The following is a 24,354-nucleotide window of genomic DNA, read 5'->3' on the forward strand; positions in this document are numbered from 1 at the left end:
GGCCTCCTTTCTACATTGATATCTCCCTTTTAGCACGACGGAGACTTCTTCCTCTATAAATTACTCTTAAGTATCAACCAACGCAAGGCTTGCAATATAATTCTAGGAGGTCTCCCCACAAAGCCGCATCTCATCCGTGGTATGGTAAAGAGACAGTTACAAGCCACTACTTAAACTGCTAAAGAGGGTGAATGCATAAGGATAAATAATTGCAGAAACTTGCGAGAGTTTGGAAGAGCTCACACACCCCCAACACGAATAGGCCGCAGACGTGTCATTACACCACCGATGATGGATACGCTGTGCGGCCAATAATTGAAAAAGCCTGGTCAATACCTCGATGAGAAGATGACTGTATTCCTCTGGGATAATAATTTCATACGCGGTTTGCTACGGACAATGCGCCATTAAATCACTCAGAGCGTATCATGTAGATATATATGGGAGCTGAGGTTGATCTGTATTCAGATGTAACTTGCCATAGCTCTGTAGCGTCTACGGCTCTCGATCCGTGCAAACGAGCCACATAGAACGGATGCTGTGGCAATCTGACAACATCGGCATTACGTCCCGTGGATCGGAAAATGGACATAAATTATCTTTCTCATCCAAATGATTGTTGCATTTTGATTGGAATTTCAGCTCATCATGGGCAGTATTCCACTTGGCCAATGTCACCAGCCCAAGCGTAATGTACGACGTCAACAATCCTCCGAAAATTGGAGGGTTTTAGCAACAACCTCGTCATATCAGCTAGCCAAGCCAAATGACTCCTTGCTGACCGACGGTTGATGGTATATAGCGTATCCAGTTCCATGCGTTTTCTCCCCCAGTGCGGACCATCATGCCCCAGTGATCCATACGGTTCCAACGCCTTCAACAGTCCATCATATTGCTCTTCTAGACCATCATAGCTGCAGTTTGGGACGTCTCTGTTTTCAAGAGTTTCATTGATTAACTCATATAGTTTGTGGTGAGAGGCCATGACAGTCCAGTTGCAGAAAGCCATTGTGGCTATGGCAAGTAACTGCTTGGTCTCCACAAGCTCTTTCGTGAGAATCAAGCAATCAAGCATCTGCTTGTTGAGATACTGACAGACCGATCCTCTTATACCTCTGAGGACGGGATTCTCTCTTTGTTTGCGCATTGTATCGCTTCGGAGATCGACCAAGTCGTTGATCAGGGTCGACCCATGGGACAGTTTCATATATTCAGGCTCGTCGAGTCGCTGCCCAGTTGCCAGGGACGCTGCAACAATTCCAACTGTATTGGCGATATCAATGTGTCGATGGGTTGTTAACTCTGTCATGCGACTGCCATATAGCCCCTCGGGTAGAATTGGAACAGCATGGTTACGGTAATAGCCCAGGACTCTGAACTGTACATGGGCGGCAACCAGAATGTCTATATGCCAGTCTTGAAGTAATCCCCCAAGATTGCAAGCCCTGAGAAAGGCAACAGCTGCTGCCCCTGTCTGCTGTAGCTGGGAGAGGACGTCCTCAGAGGCTGCTTCGCAGTAGTCGCCAATCATAACATCATTCCCGGAATCAGCAATTGCGCGCAAAATACCCTCGTCCACAAGACTAGCACCGCAGGCCATGGGATAGAAATATTTTGCATCGGCGCAAAGTTTGACTTTTTCAAACGTTGGAAACAACGCTTCTCGAATTTCCACTGGACTGTCGCAATATTCGCTTGGCCGGCGATCGGGTGCTTTGATGGAAACGATAGATGCAACATCGGTCCCGGAACATGTAGTCGGGCTTTCTTGGATGTCCAAGTTGCAGCAAATGAGTTCTTCGACAGCACTTTCAAGTTTCTCCACCGTGAAGATGCCATGTCCGTTCCATTCCTTGTACCGCTCAGTAACGTCTTTTTTTGCCTCGAGCATTTTCTCAATAGCTCGACAAGTCTTCCCTTTAATCAAATCTGCATCTTTAACAGATGACATTGGCGAGATTCCATCACAGGTACAATCAACACGAGGATCATATCGCCCCGAAAGCAAATTGGTTTCTAAACACGAAGGTGGCAGCTGTCCACCCAATGCCATTTCCCCGTCTATGAACCGTTGGCGGAATGATGATATCACATGGGACAGGCATGTAGGGTCCAGAAGCTGTTCAAGCTTCGACATCTGAAAAAAACTTCGATATATCGTCAACACTTAAAAGGTATGGCGTTTCCTGCGTCTCTTTGAAAGATGTTTGGACCCAGGTATGCGACCAAGCCAAATAGACTTGCAAGAGAGTACTTTGTTGGGGAGAAGAAATCGTCATTCTGCCACGCCGCTAGTTCTGTCAAAGAGACGAACAAAAAGATAACTTAGATACTGTACCATATTTGCGAGCCTTTCGAGGGCGCTTATATATTAGCACGGAATTTAAGAGGGGCTGGGTTACACCGCCGCCGGTTAGTGAGGACAAAAGTTCCAATTATCGTGTGGATGGCATGAGGAAGGATTGAACTAAGCCATTTCGGCCAATTTACGGAGTACAGTGGCGTAACAAAAGTACTTGACCACGAGTACTCGGGCCAAGGCCCAGCTTTTTTAATCCTGCCAGCAAGAATCTCGAAGATTGAATTCAATTTAATAGCTAGCTTCCTGCGTAGCTTCTAGTAGTAGATCTAGCGTAGATGCGCTTTTAGGAAGCTGCGTAAGCTCAGGATGACGCCTAATAATTTTGACTTTTAGCAGAGCCTAGAGGTTCTCGATTGGCTTCAAATCAAGTGAATAAGGAGTCTATTTTATGAAATTGCATTCGAGCTTGTTTAAAGCGTCCCGTACGATATATGCCGTGTGAATAGGCGCGTTATCTTGCGGAAAATTAGCATTATGATTAATGCTATTAAGCAGCGTACGTAACATTCGCCGATAGAGTTCTTCGATCGTACGTGAATAAATGCCACCTCTTTGGGATAGGAATCCCCGAATAGCGGTATGAGCCTAATCGACGCGGGATGCCAGAAAAAGCGGCCCAAAATATCTTCTTGATTTGTTTCCCTCGCGCCGAAGCCAATTAAATTTGAAGCCCTTCTTTTGAATTCCAAAAAGGCCAGTCCTTCGGACGTTTTAAGGTTCATTCTTGACGCTAGCTAAGTCCACGTTCAATCATACGTTCGTCAGAGCAATAGACGCGTGTCCAATCCTTCGACGTAAAACAATGACATTGAAGGGTTCAACAAGTGTGTAAAGCCTGTATCCTCCTCCATTTTCGAAAGTCTATTTCGTGGGTTAGACGCTGAATCGACATTCGGTGGACCTAAAAATCAACCTCTCCGAGTAGAGCCTTGATCAAAATGGACGGGTTTTCTTGTATAGAGATATGGTCTCGTTCCGCATCTGTAACCTTCCTAGGGGTGCCTAAGCGTGTAAGGCTTTCATTGTTTTGACAATTTGCTTCTTGGGTAAGCGTAAATTAAACTGTTGAGCGTGAAATGTCGGAAGAGTGCTGCTTCTTGATAATTGTAACAACCCGGCTGTGTATAGCATATACTTCGCAGATCTTAGCCTGAGTAAGGCAGTCAACCTCTTGAACTCGTTTCTGTGTATAGAAGGTACTATTAGAGAGAGAGAGAGAGAGAGAGAGAGAAACGCGTTCAAAATCGCGAGTTTTGATATAATAACAAAGCAGATGGTATAAAAAGCGGCCAGGGCCCTGGAGTATTTGAGCTCAATTACTTTTCTTACGCCACTGTATCGTGAGACGTGAAAATTCTCGACGAAATAAGCACAGTCTAATCTTGAACAGGAATATCATGCGCTAATCCCTGGCTCAGGTAGTAATCAGCAAGCGGCTGATGTCCATACTGCTGAGCTTCCTTCCACAAGATCATACCCTCCATACCGCAAGGGCTATCCAGCCATATAAATGCATCCATCATGCATACAAATCTTTGCCAACTGTTGATATCCAACCCTCTGAGCTCCAAATGTAATCGCCCAACAAACCACGAGCGATGCGGCGTATCAAGAGCCGCAATCCCACCCAACGTTAACATCCATAGAAATAGTGACGGCATTGCTGCCCTCTCCTCGTCAGGTACCAGCTCCAGCTCGTACTGGATAAGACGCGCTAAATTTGGATACGGACTTGTCATCAGCGAAACGGGGAAAACGACGAGGAGGCTGTATGTGGTCAACGCCAATCGGAATGGCTCGTACGTATGCGAAACTGGTCCATTTTCGGCCGAAAGAGCGGGTGAAAGGGATAACACGTGGTAGTGGATTAAGTTTCGCAGCTGGAGTACATATCCCAGATCCAGATTGAAGAGGTGCCCGTCGGCATACCCTTCTAGCAGAGAACTATATCCGCGGAGAGCGTGGAATACCCAGATTATGGGCTGCGTTACCTTTGAACGGAGGAGGAAATGTAGATGGCACTTTTGAGGATCACTTTGTTCGAAAGTAGCCAAGAAAGCAGCAGCATTATCGACCTGTAGTCTGGATTGCAGTGGCCAGAAGGGTCTTGTTAACCTTTTGCTTGCTACGATCAGATCCCAACTCTAGAAGTATTAGCTGAAGCTTGCAAAAATAATTTATAAAAGGAAGCCCACGTTGACAACCCCTCGCGAAGCCCAGGCATCTCTAGTTTTCTGAAACCCCCTCTGGCCTGTACAAGATGGTGTAATCCTCGAACGTGGCCATCCATTATCACGATATCGGTGAACCGCGTCAACAATTGTAAGTTGGAAAGAGGGGCCATTTCCCTCGGTGAGTTTGGAACTTGGTCTCTCTCGTGTGGATGCAATGCCAGAGCGAAAGCAGCCATGATGATCTGGTCCGTAACAATGGCTGTAGGACGGTCATTTACAGCCTCCTTCAACGCTACGATGGCTTCTTGTCGCATAAGAAGCAATTCGTAATGGTCCTTCTTGGGTGTGGAACTCTGAACACCAGATGCTCTGGATCGGATGAGAATGTGCTCTGCGCCTGAGTGGAGCCATGCGCTGAAGAGAGGTGGACAGTTCATTGCAGATTTCATCCACTCGTTGGTGAAGCTCTTCCCTTCGTATGTCATGCCGGGGAAGAGTCTCGGCCACATTTCTCGGATGGCTGTGATCTTGTATCAGAGGAATACTTGCAATCTCGCTTCGCGGTAACTTACAGTAATGAAATATCCGAGTAATGGTCTCCCGATTCAAATCGGATGGATAAGTATGAAATGGGTCTAGGTAGCGGTGGCTATCATGATCGATTGTCAGCAGACTCGATGTCCGCTTCGTGCCAGAAAATGTTTGTTCATGTCTGACATGCTGGTCGTGTACCAGCTCCGTGAATTCGTCCCACGGCTTAGAGACAAACTGGATTTGACCTTCAAGTTGGGACGAAGAATACTTGCAAAGATTCCCCATGCTTCATTCTTTTGAGTCAGAGAGGCGCAACTAAATTTTCATAGGCCAACTTACCGCACACAACGTAGACAGGATGGTATGTCTCTGCTGCATTTCCTTTTCCCTGCACTACACCGTAAACAAGCTAGGCTTGATTTCGGTACGATAAATCGGGGTTCGATAGCGCTAACAAACTATTGTGAGACAAATACTATTTTTGGGTGGGTGGTGCTGCAAGACACATACCGCAATTTAAAATTTACCCCTATCCCGAGACCCGGGGATCCTCCTGATTGCCCCACACGATCATACTGGCAATCCTGCTTCATGCTATGAAAAATCAAATGTTATCAAGGCATGTCGACAAAAGATCAAGTTGTACTAACCATGTACACCTCGTGCATGCTGGAAGAATCTTGTCACACTTCCGCTTCTTAGATCTACATGCCGCGCATGCCTTTGCAGCGTAGACTTTATCGGATGGGACATTTGCCATGGTTGCAAAATCAGAACTAGTGATACAGGGTTTGTGGGGTAGAGGCGGATGCACGTGCGGATGAAAGTTGCTTTTATACCAGTAGAACCTAGAGGCGATGCAAACAGAGGCTCCGCCCTATGCAAATGACAAGCGGGTCTAATCGCTAACTCCGATCCGACTGCATAAACCCATGATTAGTACTTTTGATGGCTTGAAACCATAATCAGCCACTCTGACGGTCATCAGGTGGCACGCTAGCGGACTAGTGGCGGGCTATTTTGCTCACGATCCGTGCACCTCGCCAGCCTCAACTTCCTTAATTGGTAAATGGTAAAAGGTGAAATCAGAGTATACAGGAAGACCCACATGCTGGGATCCATGGCGAGCGGAGCTGTTCCTAGAATAGCATAATCTGGCTTGATTTATTTTGATCGCAGTTTGCAACGGGCAAATGAAGCAGCAGAATTGATTGATTAGGATACGGGTCTGTATTATTCATATGCCCTATCTCGCTATACTTGACCATCGTGGTAATTGTCGTGTTGCCAATACTGACAAACCCTGTTTTGATTTGACAACCTCATTTTAATCTTTATTGGACTTTTAGCGAACCCATGGCGGCTGAAATGATGAGGGCGATACAGGGGTTTATTTTGTTTATGTAGCGATTTGATCTCAAGGATTGAAAGAATTTAGGTCTAGCATTGTCATATTGAAAGAGCCAATGCATGACTATTAGAAACTGCAAGTGAATTAAGATCATCAGGATGGAAGGAAGCAGTGAATACAGCGCGAATATTTGATATCAGGCCAACTAAGTAGTTTCTGCTAGGTACAAATCGAACACTTTGTAAGTATTGATTCCACATGACTTCTAAATCAAACACAGGTGAACGATGATGCAGCATTTACATCCCCACCGGTGTAGGTAAATACTTGGGGATAGGGACACAGGTACCCCGTACGAGTGGCTGAAGTGTTCCCAACAGCAACGGCCAAGCCTTTCAACCGATCCGGCACCGTTCCATTCTCAACCCAAGCCCTCATCGTGTCAAAGACTGTTTCAGAAGGGTCGAACCCGGCTCCAAATCCACAATGGGTCACCCCCGGTGCAAGGAAGAGGCGGTAATAATCCGCAACGTTGGCATTGAGATCTGCCACGCGCTCATAGTAATCGACTGATCCATTAGTGGGAACCAGTTGGTCGGCCATGCCGTGCCAGGCAAGCATTTTTGTTCCAGACTTCTTCATCTTGGAGAGATCTGGGTTCGAAGTGCCAATCACGGAGGCGTACTGATTGACCGACTGACGGAAAATCAAGTCATATCCATTGTGGGTGAGGTTTTCAACGTCGAACGAGGGGTTGCGGACAACGAATGAGTTGACCCAGTCTTCTGAGACGCTGAATGGAATTACAGTACAGTTTTCGATGGAGCTGCAACTTGTTCCGATCATCGCTCCGAGGCTAGAATCGTGGTCAAATCCATACCAAAGAGACCGACCATCTTTTGAACGTGGACCATCCCAAACTGCAGAGATTAATTCAGCCATCTCCTTGGCAATCGTAACAGCCCCATTTGGGTCACTGCAGTTCACTTTTTGTCCGACGAGGGAAGATGCTTCAAAGTGGCATTGACCTGGATAAGCAATGATACCGTCGGTGACACCGTCAAGCCCATCGCACTCTGCAATAGCGGCCTGCGTGAACGCTTCAACGACACACAATGGTGGCTTCGAATCTTTAGATCATATACTGGTTAGAAATAGATACAGATAGAAAACAAGTTCCACTTACCAAGAAGTTGAGCAATAACTGGTCCCCAAATGCCTGCTGCAGCGAACTTATCCCAATTGATCGCTGAAGCTCCAGCAACAATACCGTCGAATAAATCGGGATGCTCTTGGGCCATTGCGTGTCCTTGACGACCACCGGTTGAGCAGCCATGCCAATAGGAATATTTCGCCTTGGAGCCATAGTATAATTTTGTCGCCATTTTTCCGAGCACCGCAGCTTCGGAAATAGCAACACTTGAGAAGTCACGAAGGGCCGGCCAGTTGGTCTTTCCATGACTCGTCAGGCCCCAGTCTGCAATGGATGTGGCAGGTCCATGCCCTCCATCCGTAGAAGAGGATGCATAGCCTAATAACACCGGAGTTAGAACGCTGCTTGGCCCGCCAGCATAGTATGCTCCTCCGCCATGCATCAAAAATCGTGAGTTCCACTCGCTTGTATCGAGAGGAAGACCAATGTACGTGTTTACGGTGTCGTCTTGTCCCGGGTGCGTGTAGGTCAAAGAGATAAGACAGATGTCCACGGTAGGAGTCTCAACGTTGGGAAGGTCGGGAACAACACCCACACCCCCGGTGGCATTTCGACCGCTGGTTGAAAGTTCGTGGTGAGCAGTGACATTGAAAGACTTGAGCTTGATGTTGTCCAAAGAGAGTGACTTGAATGTTGCTGCAGAACAAGCCGACGTATGATGTTCTTTGGTTGCGATGGTGCCCGGTAGCAGACTGGACAGTGCAGCCAATATGGTGGTTGTTCGAAAGACGTTCATGCTGAAGGCAAAGGCTTTCGACGGTATGGTGGAACGGGGAATGACAGTATTTAGCTGTTGGCTTTACCCGAAAAAATTACGCTGCCGGACAGACACATCACCTCTTTATATTCATGAGCCATACAATGCCTGTGCGGAAGCAAATTGCATGCCTTGGGTATCATAGCATAACCAAGGTGAGAGAGCAGTAATACGGATGGTGGATCGGAGGATTCGGGGTTCTCACTGTCCCAGTTCGTCTGAAAATATGACCTATACTCGTATGACATCAATGGGATCCAAGCCCATTGACAATGTAGTACCTGGAAATTGACTACCGAGCAATGCTGGTGGATATGCGTTCTAAACAATGAGCAATATCAATTTCCGCGGAGCCATCTCGTATAGCTATGGCGGCTGATGCCAAGCATATCTGGCTGCATCCTGACTGGAGGACAATTGTGGCTTGGAGGTAAGCCGCATGCGGGCTAGCGGCTTGCATATTCCAGAATTGGAATATGGTCAAGCATAAAAATCAGACCTGTACCTGCGGGCTGGTGGCTGATCTGCGCGTACGATTTGTAGGGAGGTGGCTGTACAACTGTTCGATATGCATCGCAGTGCCGGAGTCCCCGCCCACGAAGCTTTCTTCGCTACTCAGGTACGTAGTACCCAGTGGGTAGCTAAGCAGGATAGCTAAGCGGGCAGAGTTCAGAGTATCCTAACTTCGCAGCCGAGCAAAATGCTCGTTTCATTACTCGTCCTTTGTCGATGAGCTGAACTGTATTATTTTTAGAATATTGGTCTATTTTTTGTTCCTAGGTATGTTTGGAGAAAAAAGTATGTTGATGGAAGCGATGTACGAGGCCAGCTTTTCAGGATATCCGCACTCAAAAACGCGACACATCCCTTCCAAACAGCCTGTTCAAAGTCCATCTGAAGACAATACGCAACTTATTGCGCCAACTGATACTCATTGTAATGTATGCCGCTTTCCAGATAAGCGATGCAGTACGTCCCTTGATACCTTTAGGCAGGAACTTGTTTTTGCTTCCGTCATCTTCGTGAGGAATCTGCATCAACGCTCTCTCGTTGCCAATATAGGCCATCGTGCCCAGGTTCTTGAAGGAGAATGGTGGAGTCTGGGCCATATCATCCTTGTTCAGTCGCGATGCCAGCCATTTGGCTTCTTGAAAGGTAGCCTGTGCTGTCGCCGGTGGGGCGCCAGTCTCTGGCATGGCATTATCGCCAAGTGCGAAGACGTCTCGGAGAACGGCCGTCTGGCCAGATTTGTTTTCAAGCTGGACACGGAGGTGACCGTCGACGAGGAGTGGGCCCTTCTTGGGTGCTTTCTTGAATTTCCATGTTTGCTCCGCGCTAGCAGGCGTAGCAGAAGATCCTTCAATGGTGAGAACCGAGCCTTCAGGAAGGGGGTCGACTTCATTGAGACATTGGGTGATGAATTTCGGCATGGCATTTCCAGTTGCCCAAACACACATTCCAACGCCAACCTCGCCCTCCTCTTCAGTCGTCAAAGTCAGACAGCGCTTGGGATCCATCTCGTACGGTGGAGGAGCACCCGGCGGGCCCCACCTCAAGCTTTTGACGTGGTGGGAGGTCTTGATATCAATACCCTCACTCTTCATTGTCTCCATCGCATAGCGAGATAGTGACTCGTCAAACATAGACAGCACCTTTGGTGCAACATCATAGAGATTTAGCTTTGGGATCTCGTTGAGAGCTGGGTACAGTGCCATCATGTCCGCGTAGATGAAATCACGCAGAGAAGCCGCAAGCTCAATGCCAGTTGGACCAGCTCCCACGATGGCGAAGTTCAGCAGTGATTTTCGCATCTCTGGGGTAGTCGTCGGCAAGACTGCTAGCTCAAAGCATTCCCGTACACGCCGCTTCACCCTCTTGGCGTCTCCGATATCCTTGAAGAACATGGCATTCTCTCGCACACCCGGCGTTCCAAAAGTGCGACTGACAGCACCAACAGCAATGACAAGCTTGTCATATGGGACTTCGAATATTTCGCCTTGCTCCCATTGGCGCTGTTCTTGCATCGGCTTCTTGCTTGTACTCTCCGGGCCCTCCTCGGTCTGCCTTTCATTGTCCTCCGTGCGTGGCGATTCGGTGACACCGCTCCGCACAACCGTGGCTTCGCATAGAATAGTCTTCTTGTTCAAATCAACTGCGCGTGCAGCTGCTTGGATGAAGTCGACTTTGGCGCGCGGGTCACGCACAGGTTCGACGATGTTGGAGAAATCTAGGGATCCGCTTGCCGCGTCCGTGAGGAGAGGTGTGAAAACAAAGTAGGATCGAGGCGAGATGATGATTGGCGAATAGATATTGGGGGAGAGCTTGCGCGAGAGGCTGTACCCACCCCAGCCAGATCCGAGAATGACGACTCGTTCCTTTTGGTTATCGGAATGAGGGGCAGCGACTGTATGGTCGACTTGTGTTGCCAGGCATCTTCGGCTCGGTCTTTGATGCGAAAGGGCACCGCTGGGGGAGAATGCGCCTGTCAAGTGGAGAGAACTGCGAGGTATGGGACTCCATAGACACAAGGCCTGTCGGCGGAAAGGGAGCATTCCGCTCAATGGCCGGGGTGGCATGTCAATGGATTAGCTCTGTATGTCAGGAGTAAATAACGATTTCAAGCTGCAAGGCCATTCGTATAAACCCGGAGTCTAACACGTTCCGGGCTCATTTTCCGTATCCGCGGTATACTGTCCGCTGACCCATTGATGACCTCATGTTCGGTAGGGTAAGGAAAGGAGAGGCCCGGATCGGGATCTTCGACCCAAGCCTTTGGCCAGACCCACTTTGCTTCGAATGGTGTCGGATCCTCAAACTTCCGTAGACATGTTGAGCTCTGGCTGGCTCTATCAAGCTCGTGGAGAAACCCGGAACCCTTCGGAGCGGTCGGTGAGAAGGACTGGCACGTGCCACTGGAGAATGTCGGGAGATTTAGGCACAGGCTCACATGGCAGTGAAGGAAGGGTTTTTGGTCGTTGTTTTAGTGCAATTGAGAGATATGACAGCTGGCAATACAAAGCAGTCAATGTCGAGGGAGAACGTTGATAGCATGTGGTAGGCTTGGCATTATCACGTGTAGCACCACGGAGTCTGAGAGTTTAGTGGGAGGAACTCTTCATTATATATACATTTAGGCCCATAGTGGTGCCACACTCGATTATGGCATGATATTCACTGCATTGTTATGCGGACACTTGTTGCGTTATGCACACAATACGCTATCCTGATTAGGAAAGGTATCATAAAAGGTCCACTCGCCATAGGGGTGTATCCAAGTACACCATCACTTAGCTGAAATTCTTGTTGGGTGGATGAGAGAAGCATTAATTAGCAATTAGTATGGTTGTCCTAATTACATCGTAACCTGATACTGTCTGTTGGCCTTTTATGGAGTCTGACTCCTTCATCTAGCTACCCTCGTTCAACCAAAAGCGTATGTATGTCTAAAATTTTGGCTTTTTTTTTCGACATGTAGTAAAACAAAGCATCAAATCCCGCGTCTACCCAAGCTATGGCATCTCTGTCTTCTATTGGTTACTCACACGGAATGCTTTATACATTCGTTCATATCCACTAATTGTGAGTATGGCACTCGAACGCGGCCTTAAGCTCAAAACCTACCTTCCCCTATATAAAGGTTCTTTAGCTTTTCTGCCGCGATTCATTGGTAGCAAGACTGGAAGTAAAGTTAGAAGTGAAAAAGGAATGAAAGAAAAGTAAGGAAATCATAGCATTGCGTTTGACCATCGAAAACCCGGATTATATTGTCGGAGTAAGGCATATATAGTGAAGTAGATCAGTATCCCGACTGATATCCATTATGAAAATAGCGCCATTATCTTTGGAGACGTTTACAGCCACGCCTCAATACTATCTTTCACCGAAGAATCCCCACCAGCTGTCACCAAACATATCCCGGCCTGCTTTATCGAAAGAGGTGATTGAATACTTTCCGAAAGAGCTCGAGGCTTGCCTCATCGTTTTATCCTGGTGGGAAAGGACGACAATACCAGCCAAAGGCTGGAATTTTCAATAGAGCCGATGGGCAAAAGATTTGCTTCATGCCTTTCACCTCCACTGAGACAGTAGGGCCGAAAATTATTGTGTGCACCTCCCCCGAGGTCCGGCTACTCTAAGCCCTCTGCGGATAACAAAAAAAGCAGCAGGTTCCACTCCATGGCACATTGGTACTTGGCGACAAGTACGAACATCCCACGGAATTTCTGAACACTGCAGAAGTTATTGGTTACGGGACAAATCTTAGCCCAACCATTCGTTTTGTTTCCCGTCTGCGCACTGGTAAGATAGTAGTGCTCGGCGGAGGAAAATAGGCATTGTGGCACACTTGACTTGCCGTTATGCTTCGGGGAGCAGACATTAGCTTCATTACGATTGTAAATCAATCCGAGAACCAAACGCAAGAGCTCACAAAGACCGCCAACGAAGATAACGGAGTACGATGGCATTTGTCGTGTCGATTTGAATTCCTGAGTTCAACCGAGTTTAACCCAGGAGGGACCAGATGAGGAACTACAGTTGCGTCTCACAGATGCCGATGTGATGTTCTGCACAGTTGGCTCGTAAACTCCATTGTTCTCTTTGGAATCTCTGGCATTGGGAACACGACAAGGTAGGTACCCTCATCACTGTAGTCGGCTTTGGGCAATCTGATGTGATAGAGGTGGATCCGGCGATCTTGTATCATGTTATTTGAATCAATGTTTTCAATGCGAATGGTAACAATACAGAGGTAGTCTTTGTGGACGACGTCGAAGCATCCTTCATAATTTCTGGTAGACCTCGGCAAGGACCGGGACCGGACCATGCGGTCTTTGGTCTTTTTTTAAAGTAGTCAGGACCGGCATATCAATGGTGCTCTCAATGACGTTTCTGATGCACTTATTTATCATCTGTGTTTTTGATGTCTTTAATCCTTCGATTCCCAAATTAAGAGTTGTACACAGTATGAGGAGGATACTGCCTTGGATGGAGACAAAGGTAAATCAGTACGATTGAAATGTGGTCGCTTTGTGCTGCATTCGATGTAGGTCGCACTTCGATTGACCTAGGCATCGTGTCTTATTCATGAAAATCACGTCAAGGCGTATTCTTCATGCTGGGTTGCTCATAGTTACTTTCGAAATCAAGGTTGCTTGGATATCGTACCAAGCCTTAGTGCAGTTGATCATTTGCTGGTGTGATATCCGACCATATGATACATATGGCTGCCCCAGAAGAACTCTTATTAAGCTTTAGAGTAAGACCGTGGAAGTGAGTTAGTTTTGAATTCTAGCCTTTTGAACTGCTGCTTACCAAAATGAAACTCCTCTAACTTTTCTGAATTTCGTAACCGATCAGACGACAACCGGTAAGCAACTCGTATCTAGTTATCAAAGGATCATGCTGACGAAAGAAACAACTTTGAGCAGTATTTCTTGAGTTTAATATTAAATTGTACGCCGAAATATAAATTTCCTCGGGTGCTAGTAAGGAGATTGGTATTGGCACTAAAATTCTGGTTTTACAAGCTGGATCTTAGCAATACAAACTGGTGTGGAACCGTCACTGATCCACCTAAGTCGTTCATCATGCCTCACAGTCAAACCACTATCAACCCCAACCGGGCCAATTTCTTTCGGGGCCTGAAAGAAGATCTTACTCCAGAGGCATTGGAAACCCTAGACCCAGAGAAGTCCACGTCCCAAAATCTGCCGCCCATAGGTGACTCCTCTACGACCAAGTTCGAGAAATACCCATGCGTAACGCAGAAGCCTACGCCAGCGGCGATAGCCAATACCTTCAGTGCTACAGCTCTTCAAGTCGGGATTGGAAAGGATATACCCCGCTGGAAGACAGGACCGACGAAATCCGTCAACTTCGCTGTTCTTGCAAACGGATATCCTAAGCCCGAACTCGCTCTTCTGGCAGCAAACAGGTTGAAGGAAGCCGCTAATGAATGGAATACGCTAGAACTCGGCGTGAAGTTTGAGTGGGTCCAAAATATTGAAGATGCCGCATTCGTTCTCACCTACGCAAAGGATCCCATTCCTGGGGTCCTTGCGTCGGCCTTTTTCCCAAATAGTGTGGATTTGAACGTGCTGAACGTTTACGCTGATGCATTCGAGGAAGGAACAGTTCAGTACTTGAAGAACATTTTCTTGCACGAGCTAGGTCATGTTCTGGGATTCCGCCACGAGTTTGCCCCGGAGTTTGAAACCGGTGCCAACCTGAAGTCGGTCCAAATCGGTCCACGTAACCCAACATCAGTGATGGGATACGAATTCCCCCCCAGATGCAACCCTTGGACATTGAAAGCGCTAAGATATTTTACCAATTCCCTGGGAAATATCTTGGAGTTAAGCAAAACGATTATACTCCATTGCTTATTGTGGACTACGATGCAAATAACTAGTTCCGCACGCTGGGTGATGGGGGACAGGTCACTGGGGCTATCCTGGGTGTTTCATATGCACGGGGTAAAAGTGAAGTTTCTATGTTCTTGTTATTGGCAGACAAATTGACACCATATTTCTTTCTTATCATGCCACCATCACAATTGAACTCCGTATCTGAGCACAGCCTGCCCAAAAAATATTACACACGCCATGTAGTTGGTATATAATGACCGCTGTCACTTTGAAGCGCCCGCAAAATTGTTTCATCGTAGATTTTGCCTTGTCAAGTTTCTCGAGGCCGTCTCAGAAATCCATCTTCATCAGAACGCACTTGCCGCCAGAAACCACTCATTGTGACTTCCGAGATAAACTGTTTTGACCCTTAGGGTTTAGTGCCCTTCTATGAGAGCTTCTCTCTCAGCCCCAGACCTTCCTCCTCCGCCTCTCCTGCATACAATCCACATGGCTTTTGATTTGATCCTCGCTTCCTCTCAGTAGCTCTTATAGTGTTGCTTGATAAACCACTTGCTTGAGTACGGCCAAGCGGACCGGAAGCCCTATTTTCCACACCCCTTGGTCGCATATACTTGAGATGCCAGTAAGGGAAGCTGGATACTAAGAACAATTCAATTCAGAACCGCATGCTGCGTCTAGAAATTATTGCATAAATCCACGTACCTACGCTATACGGTCAGCTCATTCTTCTTAGTTTCGGCCTTCTGAATATTGTAGACAGTATCCGGTGGGGCAGTTCAGCGGAAGACGCCAAGGTGGGACACGTACGGCGCCTTATTGCCTAGACGCATCACATCGCTTAGAGGCTACCCCGACCGTAGTTGATTCGTGCACATCCGCGGCAGACCTGGCGTCATGCTTTGATGGTGGATGTACAAGCACGACCATCTTCTTTTGATAGCCATCCAATGCCTCCTAAACATGTCATACTCAGTGCACATTTTCATCTTTCTGCCCCAAAAAAAAAATTTCAATTTATGAGTTGTGGTTCCCTCTGCCCAGTTTTTTTAGCCATACAGTTTTAGCTGGCGAGGTCTCTCTCTAGCTTGTTAGGGGGTAAAGTTCACCCTATGGCGTCGGACCGACCCACCTAACCTTACACGTGTTCATATTTAGCAAATGCGACATTGACGACTATTTGGCAATGCGGTGTCTAAACACGCAGTTTCGTAGCTTATATTTCGTCTGTAAAATACCTTCAGATTGCATCCAATATGTAGCCACAGAATTTTTTTTATTTGATGTATGTTTTTTTCTTGTGTCTTGTCCTTCGCCAAACATGCAAAGCCGCTTAAAAATTCCATGAACATCCAGAAATCAATCAAGATTTGGACACTATGTTTGGCGATACTGAATGAGAAGTCGCGCGTGCGAGTGCAGAGAAAGTAAAGCCATGCACTAGCTCTGTTTAGAACATGATTTGTACATGAAGATTTAAAGAGCAGCTTGATTTGAGCACTTGGCTAATTAGCCCTGCATTTTTCAATGGCTTGGTTATCTGTATGATTAAGCCATCGGTATCAGCGGAGAGCCATCAATAAGCCGTGAGATGTTGAAAAAGTGGGACTTAGAGCAGGAACGCTTTCTTCTTGGAACAATCGCGTTTTGGCAGGCGTGGAGGGTAATGTTGATGGCGAGGATACTCCTCTAGAGGAGAGAAGGTCTCGGGAACAATTGTTCTGTCGCTGTAGTGTGAATGGGGCATAGTCCAAGATCTGGTTTGGTTAGGGGGAGAGCGCAATCTGACTGGATATAGGGCTAGCGTCGAGTGTCTGGGAAACAGAGATGTGTCAGGCTCATCCTAAGCTCTGGTAAATGTTTGGTACATGTTTGGTACATGTTTGATACATCTCTGTTACCGCTTCACCATGTGGAATCTGGTGATCATGCGCTGGGGGGTTGAAAACAAATTATCATGTCATTTACTCCTTGCCCATACTCGCTTAGGACAGGTTCAATCATTTTTACTTGGCACGTGAGGACAGTACGTAGCTGATATCCTTCTACTCTTTTGGTCAGTGGTCACTGCACCAGGGAAGTTCTCTTAAAGAATCTAGAGTGGTTCTGCTTCTTGCGGGGGTTAGAGGGCGAGAGGATGATTAGGATACATGTACCAGGAGAGTTTGGTTAATTTCGGCTCGGGTCGGTACCTAGATGATGTCTCCGAGTCAATTGAGGCATTTTGATCGCTGGCAGCCTTTGTATACTCGGTAGAGACTTCCGAGGTCATTCTAACACCGTGTTAGTAAGGCTTTATTTGTATTCAAACATACATCTTCAAACCAAAACCAAAAGCTGTCTTCTTTTGATGGCGTTGATATACCAAAACGTTATTTGCCCTTCCTCCCAGTTTGAGAAGAATGTTACGTATAAGATATAGAGTAGAAAGATTCAGAACTGCCGAAGAAACAAGATGGAAAATGAATTCGTGTTCGTCATTTCCATGTCTTCTGGGCGAATAAATACGTTTTTTCTTATATCAGCATTGTTCCCCACTGTCCCCGTCGAAGGAAGGCAAGAAAGATCGCATAAGTTCTTCGCTGAGGGAATCGTAAGGGAAATATGAAGCATCTGTTTCGGATGAAAGTTGCAATGAAGTCGTCAAATCAGGGGTCGGGAAATTGAGGTACGTCGTGTAGAACCCAGCTTCCGGTATGGGTCGAAAGGTATCCATCAAGTCTTCAGAACGGGGGTCATGATAGTCGCTGGGTGCAAATGAAGCAACTTGATCAGATCCAGAGTGAGTTTCAGACATCGCCTCGGTCGGAGGATTACCTGGTTGAGACGATGGCGAAGGTATATCATCGGTGTTATAGTTCATTTTGTTTGCCAGGTTCCGGAAGCTGGAGTCGCAGAGTTGCCATGCCCGACGCGAGCCAACACTGCGATCGGACATTGCAAAGAGCCAACGAATAGACTTTTTCGATAGACCCACAAGATTCTCTTCTTTTCCCGGTACGTGGACACAGCCAAATGAAAGCTCGAGGAGAATGATGGTCGCTGCCTGCATGAGATAGCGTAGCACACCCCACCACGGGCATAAGTGATAAAGCTGGAAGACATTTGGGTCATCCGGAATAAGATCGAGCATGCAGGTAGCCGACTCAAGGGTGAAAATGGCCATCGAACAACTGTAAGTCCAAGGTGAATTCCTCTGGCGTGCATCCCGCCGACAGAAGCAGGGACGGCCAAGGATCATCCGCGCACTATAGTAATGAAAGGCCAGAACCAATCTACATCGAAGCTGCTCATGACTGTCATCAGTCGGTTCTTTCCCAAAGTCGAACGCCGCTGGCAGACTCGATTTCCAGAGTTCGATTCGAGCCTTGAGTTCATCGAGTCGACTTTCAATCTCTGACCACACAAGCGTCACGGCATTTGTCGAATAGACCTTGTTCACAATCTCCTGTGTGACTACTGCCAAATCACAGTAGTAGAGATAGCATAGACCCGTGTTTGCCGGCAATCCTTTCAACCATGTTTGATCCCGTGGCGGAGGGGTCTGGGTGTCATCTGGGGCACTGATCCATGAGCTCGCCATCACCTCACCGATCCGTTCATCTCTCAATGCAGGGTCATTGAGTAACTCGATAGCGATTGGGTCATCTTGTAGTTGGTGCTCTTCAAATGGTAGTGGTAAAGGGGTAGAGTAACCGCCTTCGAGGGTATAAATCGCCCGACCGGTCATAACGCCCAACAAATGCTCGAAAGTGTATAAGGACCACCAAACTCTATAACGTGTTTCTTTTGAAATGCTGGAATTTTTGGGATTTTCGGCTTTGAGATTGATGCCGAGGGTGATTGCCGAACGCAGTGCCAAAGCTTGTATCCTCCACGCTCTACAAGTCATGGTTAGGAAATCCTAGTCTGTGGAGGTGCCGCTGTGATACTTACCGATTAATCTGATCAGATGCAGCTAGGTAGAAAGCAATCAAGCCTTCCACTTGAACTTGCTGTAGATCAGGGTGGCTGAACAAAATTTCGCCATTCATACTCAACCGTCGACCCCGGGTCAGGTACACCAAGTGATCATTTTCATCGCCCCGCCATGGTGCTCGGATAAGATGTGCATGTCTGGCTGATATTGCGAATATAATATTCAAAATAGCAAGCCATTTATCACTCGGCCGGGTTGAGTTGTCGAATAAAGTTTCGTACTGAAGGCGAAATACTGACTTGCTGATGATAGGAAAGAACGGGTGAACGGTTTCTAGGTAGTCATCAATGAGCTGGTCGGCGAGCGGTTTTGATGGTAGGGTATAAAGTTGTATCGGCTCCGGCACACAAATATCGAGGTCGTCGAGGCGGTAGTTCATGGTATGGAGAGAGACTCGATCCTTTGTCTCTTCCTTTTTGCCTTGGGCGGGACCCGAGATATCCTTTTTGTTTCGAGAGCATCTATTGATTTCCTTCTGGAGCCTTTTCATCCATGAGATTTCTGATGTTTTTCCAATGAAGCCAGTTGCGCGGGTACGGTTCGTGCGGTTCAGGTCCTCGTCCACTCTATCGATAGCTTCCAGTGACCCGATGGACAGTGGTGAAGATGGTTTGTCGGATTCGACCGTGTTCTGTGATGCCGATAAAAGAGACTGCGGGTGTTCAAAGGGGGCAGTCGTATTTTGGCCATGCTATACAATTATCAGCGATAGCAAAAAAGGGGTTGGGTATTCACACACTTTATCCAAGAGGGCCTTAACCCAGCCACTGGTGCGAGACTCTGTCGCATTCCGTAAGTCGTGCAGCAAGCTTTCATATTCTTGCACTGCTGCTGAGAGCCTTTGAACCTCCCTGTTGTGTTCCCATAGATCCAACGGTAAGATTTGAGTGTTCCCACCTAGCATATTCCAGGTCTCACCTTGTCATTTTTTCCCTCCATCCCACTGGGTAATAACAAATGAGCCCTAGCTCTCGGCATTGTCGGCAAAGGGGTGTATCACCACTGCATTTCGATTTCCGGCGTCGGCAAGCCTCACAAGCTCGTGGTACCCTTCGACTGTATCGTGGGGTTGTGTCCTGATTCTGACGGGGAATTGCAATTTTTGCATTACCGAGTTGGGGATCTCCGACCGGCGTTGATTGAGATCTATTTGTCCCCCGCGCGGAAGCTAAATCTGTACTCGAGGGTCCACTTAAAATTGCAGGGGCACTTTGTGGCTCTGGTGGCTCTGTTTCTTGCCCATTCCCTTTCTTCATGCTGGGAAAGACAAGACATTAAATGGAGAACTGAGCTTTCCTTCAGTTATGAGAATAGCTAGCTTAATTCACTAGAAAATAAGCGGCCAATAGGTTGCCAGTGCGACACTATTTGCTTCGGTCTGAGATACCGCCAATCAGAAGCCTGCATTTCCTGAAGCGGAAACAAGTGGGAAATCAAGCCCTAATGTTGACTGAGATACATATGCCGTCCCCCCTTGATTTGATCTACCCCTTCAGTTATGCATACTCTGGCAGGTGTCAATTTAATGACCGGCTGCTAGCTCAAGGACCGCAGTGACATGTCTAGGACAATGCCTTGCATTCCTAGCAATTATTCCCTAAAAGTACTACACTTATACTTCTGTTCCATGCATCCACTCATCTGCATTAAACCTTGATGTGACGCCCTAACCGTAGTATCGGGAATATAGGGTTCGAATATATGGTTAGCGAGCTTACGTAGCACCAGTGACCCAACACGTGTAAACAATGTAATGGAGTATCAAACAGACTCTACACAAAGGTTTCGGAGCCAGCACACTATTTCGTTCATTGCTTTCGCCCTACTTGCCATCTCTCAGTTTTACTGTTTCTTTGTCTACTTTCGAGTGCCTCTGTCATTTAGATATACAGATGATGAAATCTGAAAGAAGCTTCTAGCATATGCCTGTAGTTTCGCACAGAATATCAACACAGAAAGATCCGATTACTATAGATACCCTCGACAAGCTCGTGTAACTCATCAAGGATTTATACTGGACCGAATCAAAAATATAGAAGCTTTGACCTGACGAATGAAAGCATGCTTGTGTGAACTTCTCGTCTCGCGGTTAGGGTTTCTTCGCTGTAAACAAAATTCCATTGGACGGCTCTACTTCGAGAACGATTAAAGCGTGTTATCAGTCCTCAATCAAGTCTAGATTATCTCAATTTAACCCTATTCCACCTGCTGATGGTGTAATATAGAAACATGCCAAACAACAACATCGGGCTATCCGAGCTTCCAAAGCCTATCAAAATGTGTGGGTGTATTGAGCTCTTTCCTTGAAACGATATAATATACATTCTAATCTTATGAGAGTTAGAGATTCATACTATTAACGAACAAAATTGAAAGTTTAAAGCAAAAGTCGGTAAAGATATTAAACATAGCGAGGACCGGGTTGGACTACAATCGCGTGGACATCGGCCAATTCTTATGAATTAAACCGGGCACAGGCCGAATGAACCCGAAAGATGCTGTTGAAATCGACGCAAAATTGAAGGGAGTCGGTAACATCATAGATCTGGGCATTCCGAGCTTCTCATTGGCGGGTAGGGACTCAGGGGCATATCATTGGTGGAACGCCAACCGCGGGGAAGTATGAGGCTGAAAATGGAAGGTGCTTCTGTGATTGTCTAACTTCCACTACACACCACCAATATGAAGGTTCGAATAAGTTTGCAGTTGAATTTTTGTTTCTCATTATGACGTATTGTATTGATGAAAACTGCTAGGATACTCTGTTTGCTGGATTTGGCGGAGCATAGGGTGTTGAGTATTGACTGAGAAGCAGAAGGCGAGAAATCCCAGAAGTCAAAATCAGAGCCTGCTTGTTGCGGCGAGTTGGGAAGAAGAGAGTCAAGAGCAAAGGTTATTTTGTCCTGAATGTGACGAGCACAGCGCCAGGAGGCGGAAGTGACGAGAAGGTGAGAAAGTTGAGAAGAGGGAGGTGCGAAGCCTGAAGACGAGTAACAGATGAGAGCCTAAATGTCGAAAAATACAGAGATGTTGTTACCTAGATAGTTCTCTTATCTGCGTCTGAGCCATCATTATAAACAGTCATTATTCTCATATTCCCATTATTATACAATTTGGTACACAAGACAGCATGCTATGACTTCTGTCTCCGTTTCTCAAGCAGACAACTTTTTTGCAAGCTAAGCTTAAACAATGACTGCGGGTCTTGGGACTTCTCTTTTCGAGTCCAAGGAGATGTAATATTCGTCTGGTTTGGCTGTCGCAGTTGTGCTGGTGTCGATAGACCATGATTGATTCTATTGAAGGATCCAATGGGAAGCTCTGCAGGTGTTCCTCGACCTCCAGCAGCGATCCTCTCTCGTCTTTTCCTTTCTTCTTCTTGTTGATGTACTCCAAATGCAACGTCGAAGATTTCGCGAACGTTCATGGTATCGGGAGTACGAGAACCGATTTGATGTCCAGCAGTCAGATTGGGAGGTGCAAGATGATCTGGCTTCGATTCTTTCGTAGGAGAGGCGGTCTGGTGGTCCGGGCTTGGAGTTGCGTATGCAGACTTAGTTTCACCGGACGCCTGTTTGATCCAGGGATGGTCCATAAAGTCCTGAATAGTGAAGCGTTTCCCGGGATCGACAGTGAGGAGATTGGCAACGAGGTCTTTTGCCTCTTTTGAAATGGGATCCCACCATGGAGACTGGAAGGTATATTCTCCATGGGTAACTCGTCTTTTCAAGATATTGATGTTTGGGTCGTAGAACGGAGGGAATCCAACCAGGAGTGTGAATAGGACACACCCAAGAGCCCAAATATCAACACCCATTGAATATCCTTGATCTGAAATGAGCTCAGGTGCGGCATATCCCATAGTCCCACATGGTGTCATGGTTTGGTTTCCATAACTATGAAGCAATTTGGACAAACCAAAGTCTCCCAGTTTGATCTTTCCAATACCGCCGCACCCAACGCCAGGGATGAACTCGCCTTCATCTGCTTTCTCTTCGTCAAAATCGGTATTGATTTTCTTGCTTTGTTTCCATGGTATGGAATAGAAGAAGATGTTCTCTGGTTTTATATCACTAGAATAGAAGTCAGAATGGACCAAAAGCATAGATTAACATATGACTTACCGGTGAACAACACCTAGAGTACCATGGAGATATTCCACAGCTTTGGCAACTTGAAGAATAACATGTCTGCTAAGATCTTCACTAAAGTATGTTAATTTAATGACCTGGTTGAAGAGCTCGCCACCAGTGCAGAGCTCCATGATGATATAACAATATTGGCGTGTCTCGAAAGAGTCGACAAATTGCACGATATTTGGGTGTTCGGCTTCTTCGAGGATGTGAATTTCCTTGTTCATATTTTCTATCTGTTGAGTTATTAGCGGATGCAAGAGACCAAAGTGGTTCAAGCGTCATACCTGTTGTTTATTCATTTCATATTTTCTCAATACCTTGATGGCAACCTCTCCATATTCTGAGGTTGTGTCTTCGGCACGGTAGACACTACTAAATCCACCCTTGCCCATGGTCTCGAGGAGAGTCCAACGCCCCAATCCAGGGTACGAAGGCATTCTTGATTCAGCCATCTGAGGGGCGGTAGGCTTCTTGGTGTTCGTTTGGATCTTGGAGGTATTAGGCTTCGCAGTTTTAACAATGGAGGGTACGGCAGATGTGCGGAGGTCATCTGTAGATATAGGTGACATTATAACCAAAAATGGCTCAAATGGCCGGTAACAGCACAAATTTGGTTTAGAATCACACGATATGGATTATAGAAGTCAAATATCCAGGGCGAGATCAGAACTGATATAACTATACGAGGGTACGTCATTGCCGAGAAACAAGTTGGGTCCATTGATGTAAGTGAAGATATCAAGGATAGATATCAGTTTACGTAAGGCAGGAATGTGGGGATCTTCAATGTGAATGCTTCTGGAGTTAAGTTCCAATTGGGCGGGGATCTAACGTCAGAGACGCTAGAAGCCTATCAAGGAGGTCGAGAACTGCCCTGAACATCATTGCATGAACAATCGCCCGATAATATTTCGAGATGGTCGACCCAGTGAGATGTTTGCACCATGTCAATCCGGAAGACATTCAGCCTATCAGCGACGCGGAAGCCACCGCTCATCAAACACAAATCTGGCCCAATTGGGCAATGGTCGGCAAGAGGCAAATCGCCATTTCCGCCTCAGGCCAAAAGGCAGATGACTTGGCACGTGATATCAAATCTGCTATGCCACTACGCCACATTTAATGCACGTGATATATGGCACGCGTCCTCGGAGTGGCGCAAGCCCCATGAGTCAACTCTCGGAGTTAGGCGCAGACTGCCTGATTCAGCTGCTGATCGATAGTGTTAGCTCCATCGAGACATCTATATTCGCCTCCCCGACAGATTATGGTTTGGTAGATTCGAGAACCATCGAGTAGTGCGTTGTCATCACCGAGGATTTGGCCATATGGGGGAACTGACACTCGGCCCCGAGCATGATGGCGAATATGATTGGAGATGATGCGGTCTAGGCAGGCCTGGGTACGTACACCTTTATAGATGAATACGGGGAGCTTGGCTGCCTGGGTGGGTGAATAGATGTGTATATAAAGACCTGTT

General features: G+C 46.9%; 8 protein-coding genes across 8 annotated transcripts; 2 read left to right on the forward strand and 6 right to left on the reverse strand.

Annotated features, from left to right (window-relative positions):
- Positions 1–646: 646 nt before the first annotated feature.
- N7508_009697 (uncharacterized protein) lies at positions 647–1,951 on the reverse strand (the record flags this gene model as incomplete). The annotated part of the gene is made up of 1 exon (XM_058467760.1): positions 647–1,951. The coding sequence occupies one exon, from the start codon at positions 1,949–1,951 to the stop codon at positions 647–649; it is 1,305 nt and encodes a 434-aa protein (XP_058315606.1).
- Positions 1,952–4,493: 2,542 nt separating this feature from the next.
- Positions 4,494–5,045, reverse strand: N7508_009698 (uncharacterized protein; the record flags this gene model as incomplete). Its single annotated transcript, XM_058467761.1, has 2 exons — positions 4,494–4,506; positions 4,558–5,045. The coding sequence occupies 2 exons, from the start codon at positions 5,043–5,045 to the stop codon at positions 4,494–4,496; spliced, it is 501 nt and encodes a 166-aa protein (XP_058315607.1).
- Positions 5,046–6,691: 1,646 nt separating this feature from the next.
- Positions 6,692–8,370, reverse strand: N7508_009699 (uncharacterized protein; the record flags this gene model as incomplete). The annotated part of the gene is made up of 2 exons (XM_058467762.1): positions 6,692–7,551; positions 7,608–8,370. The coding sequence occupies 2 exons, from the start codon at positions 8,368–8,370 to the stop codon at positions 6,692–6,694; spliced, it is 1,623 nt and encodes a 540-aa protein (XP_058315608.1).
- Positions 8,371–9,239: 869 nt separating this feature from the next.
- Positions 9,240–10,967, reverse strand: N7508_009700 (putative pyridine nucleotide-disulfide oxidoreductase; the record flags this gene model as incomplete). Its single annotated transcript, XM_058467763.1, has 1 exon — positions 9,240–10,967. The coding sequence occupies one exon, from the start codon at positions 10,965–10,967 to the stop codon at positions 9,240–9,242; it is 1,728 nt and encodes a 575-aa protein (XP_058315609.1).
- Positions 10,968–13,979: 3,012 nt separating this feature from the next.
- N7508_009701 (uncharacterized protein) lies at positions 13,980–14,803 on the forward strand (the record flags this gene model as incomplete). The annotated part of the gene is made up of 2 exons (XM_058467764.1): positions 13,980–14,627; positions 14,684–14,803. The coding sequence occupies 2 exons, from the start codon at positions 13,980–13,982 to the stop codon at positions 14,801–14,803; spliced, it is 768 nt and encodes a 255-aa protein (XP_058315610.1).
- A 2,477-nt stretch (positions 14,804–17,280) lies between these two features.
- N7508_009702 (uncharacterized protein) lies at positions 17,281–19,994 on the reverse strand (the record flags this gene model as incomplete). Its single annotated transcript, XM_058467765.1, has 4 exons — positions 17,281–18,640; positions 18,696–19,429; positions 19,478–19,589; positions 19,657–19,994. The coding sequence occupies 4 exons, from the start codon at positions 19,992–19,994 to the stop codon at positions 17,281–17,283; spliced, it is 2,544 nt and encodes an 847-aa protein (XP_058315611.1).
- A 1,877-nt stretch (positions 19,995–21,871) lies between these two features.
- On the reverse strand, positions 21,872–23,443 carry N7508_009703 (uncharacterized protein; the record flags this gene model as incomplete). The annotated part of the gene is made up of 3 exons (XM_058467766.1): positions 21,872–22,811; positions 22,863–23,107; positions 23,159–23,443. The coding sequence occupies 3 exons, from the start codon at positions 23,441–23,443 to the stop codon at positions 21,872–21,874; spliced, it is 1,470 nt and encodes a 489-aa protein (XP_058315612.1).
- Positions 23,444–23,790: 347 nt separating this feature from the next.
- On the forward strand, positions 23,791–23,997 carry N7508_009704 (uncharacterized protein; the record flags this gene model as incomplete). Its single annotated transcript, XM_058467767.1, has 1 exon — positions 23,791–23,997. One exon carries the CDS (start codon positions 23,791–23,793, stop codon positions 23,995–23,997), a length of 207 nt encoding a protein of 68 aa, XP_058315613.1.
- Between the last annotated feature and the right edge of the window lie 357 nt (positions 23,998–24,354).

This window comes from Penicillium antarcticum (genome assembly GCF_028974205.1).
Source record: "Penicillium antarcticum strain IBT 31339 chromosome Unknown utg000009l_segment0_segment0, whole genome shotgun sequence".
Taxonomy (NCBI): Eukaryota; Fungi; Ascomycota; class Eurotiomycetes; order Eurotiales; family Aspergillaceae; genus Penicillium; species Penicillium antarcticum.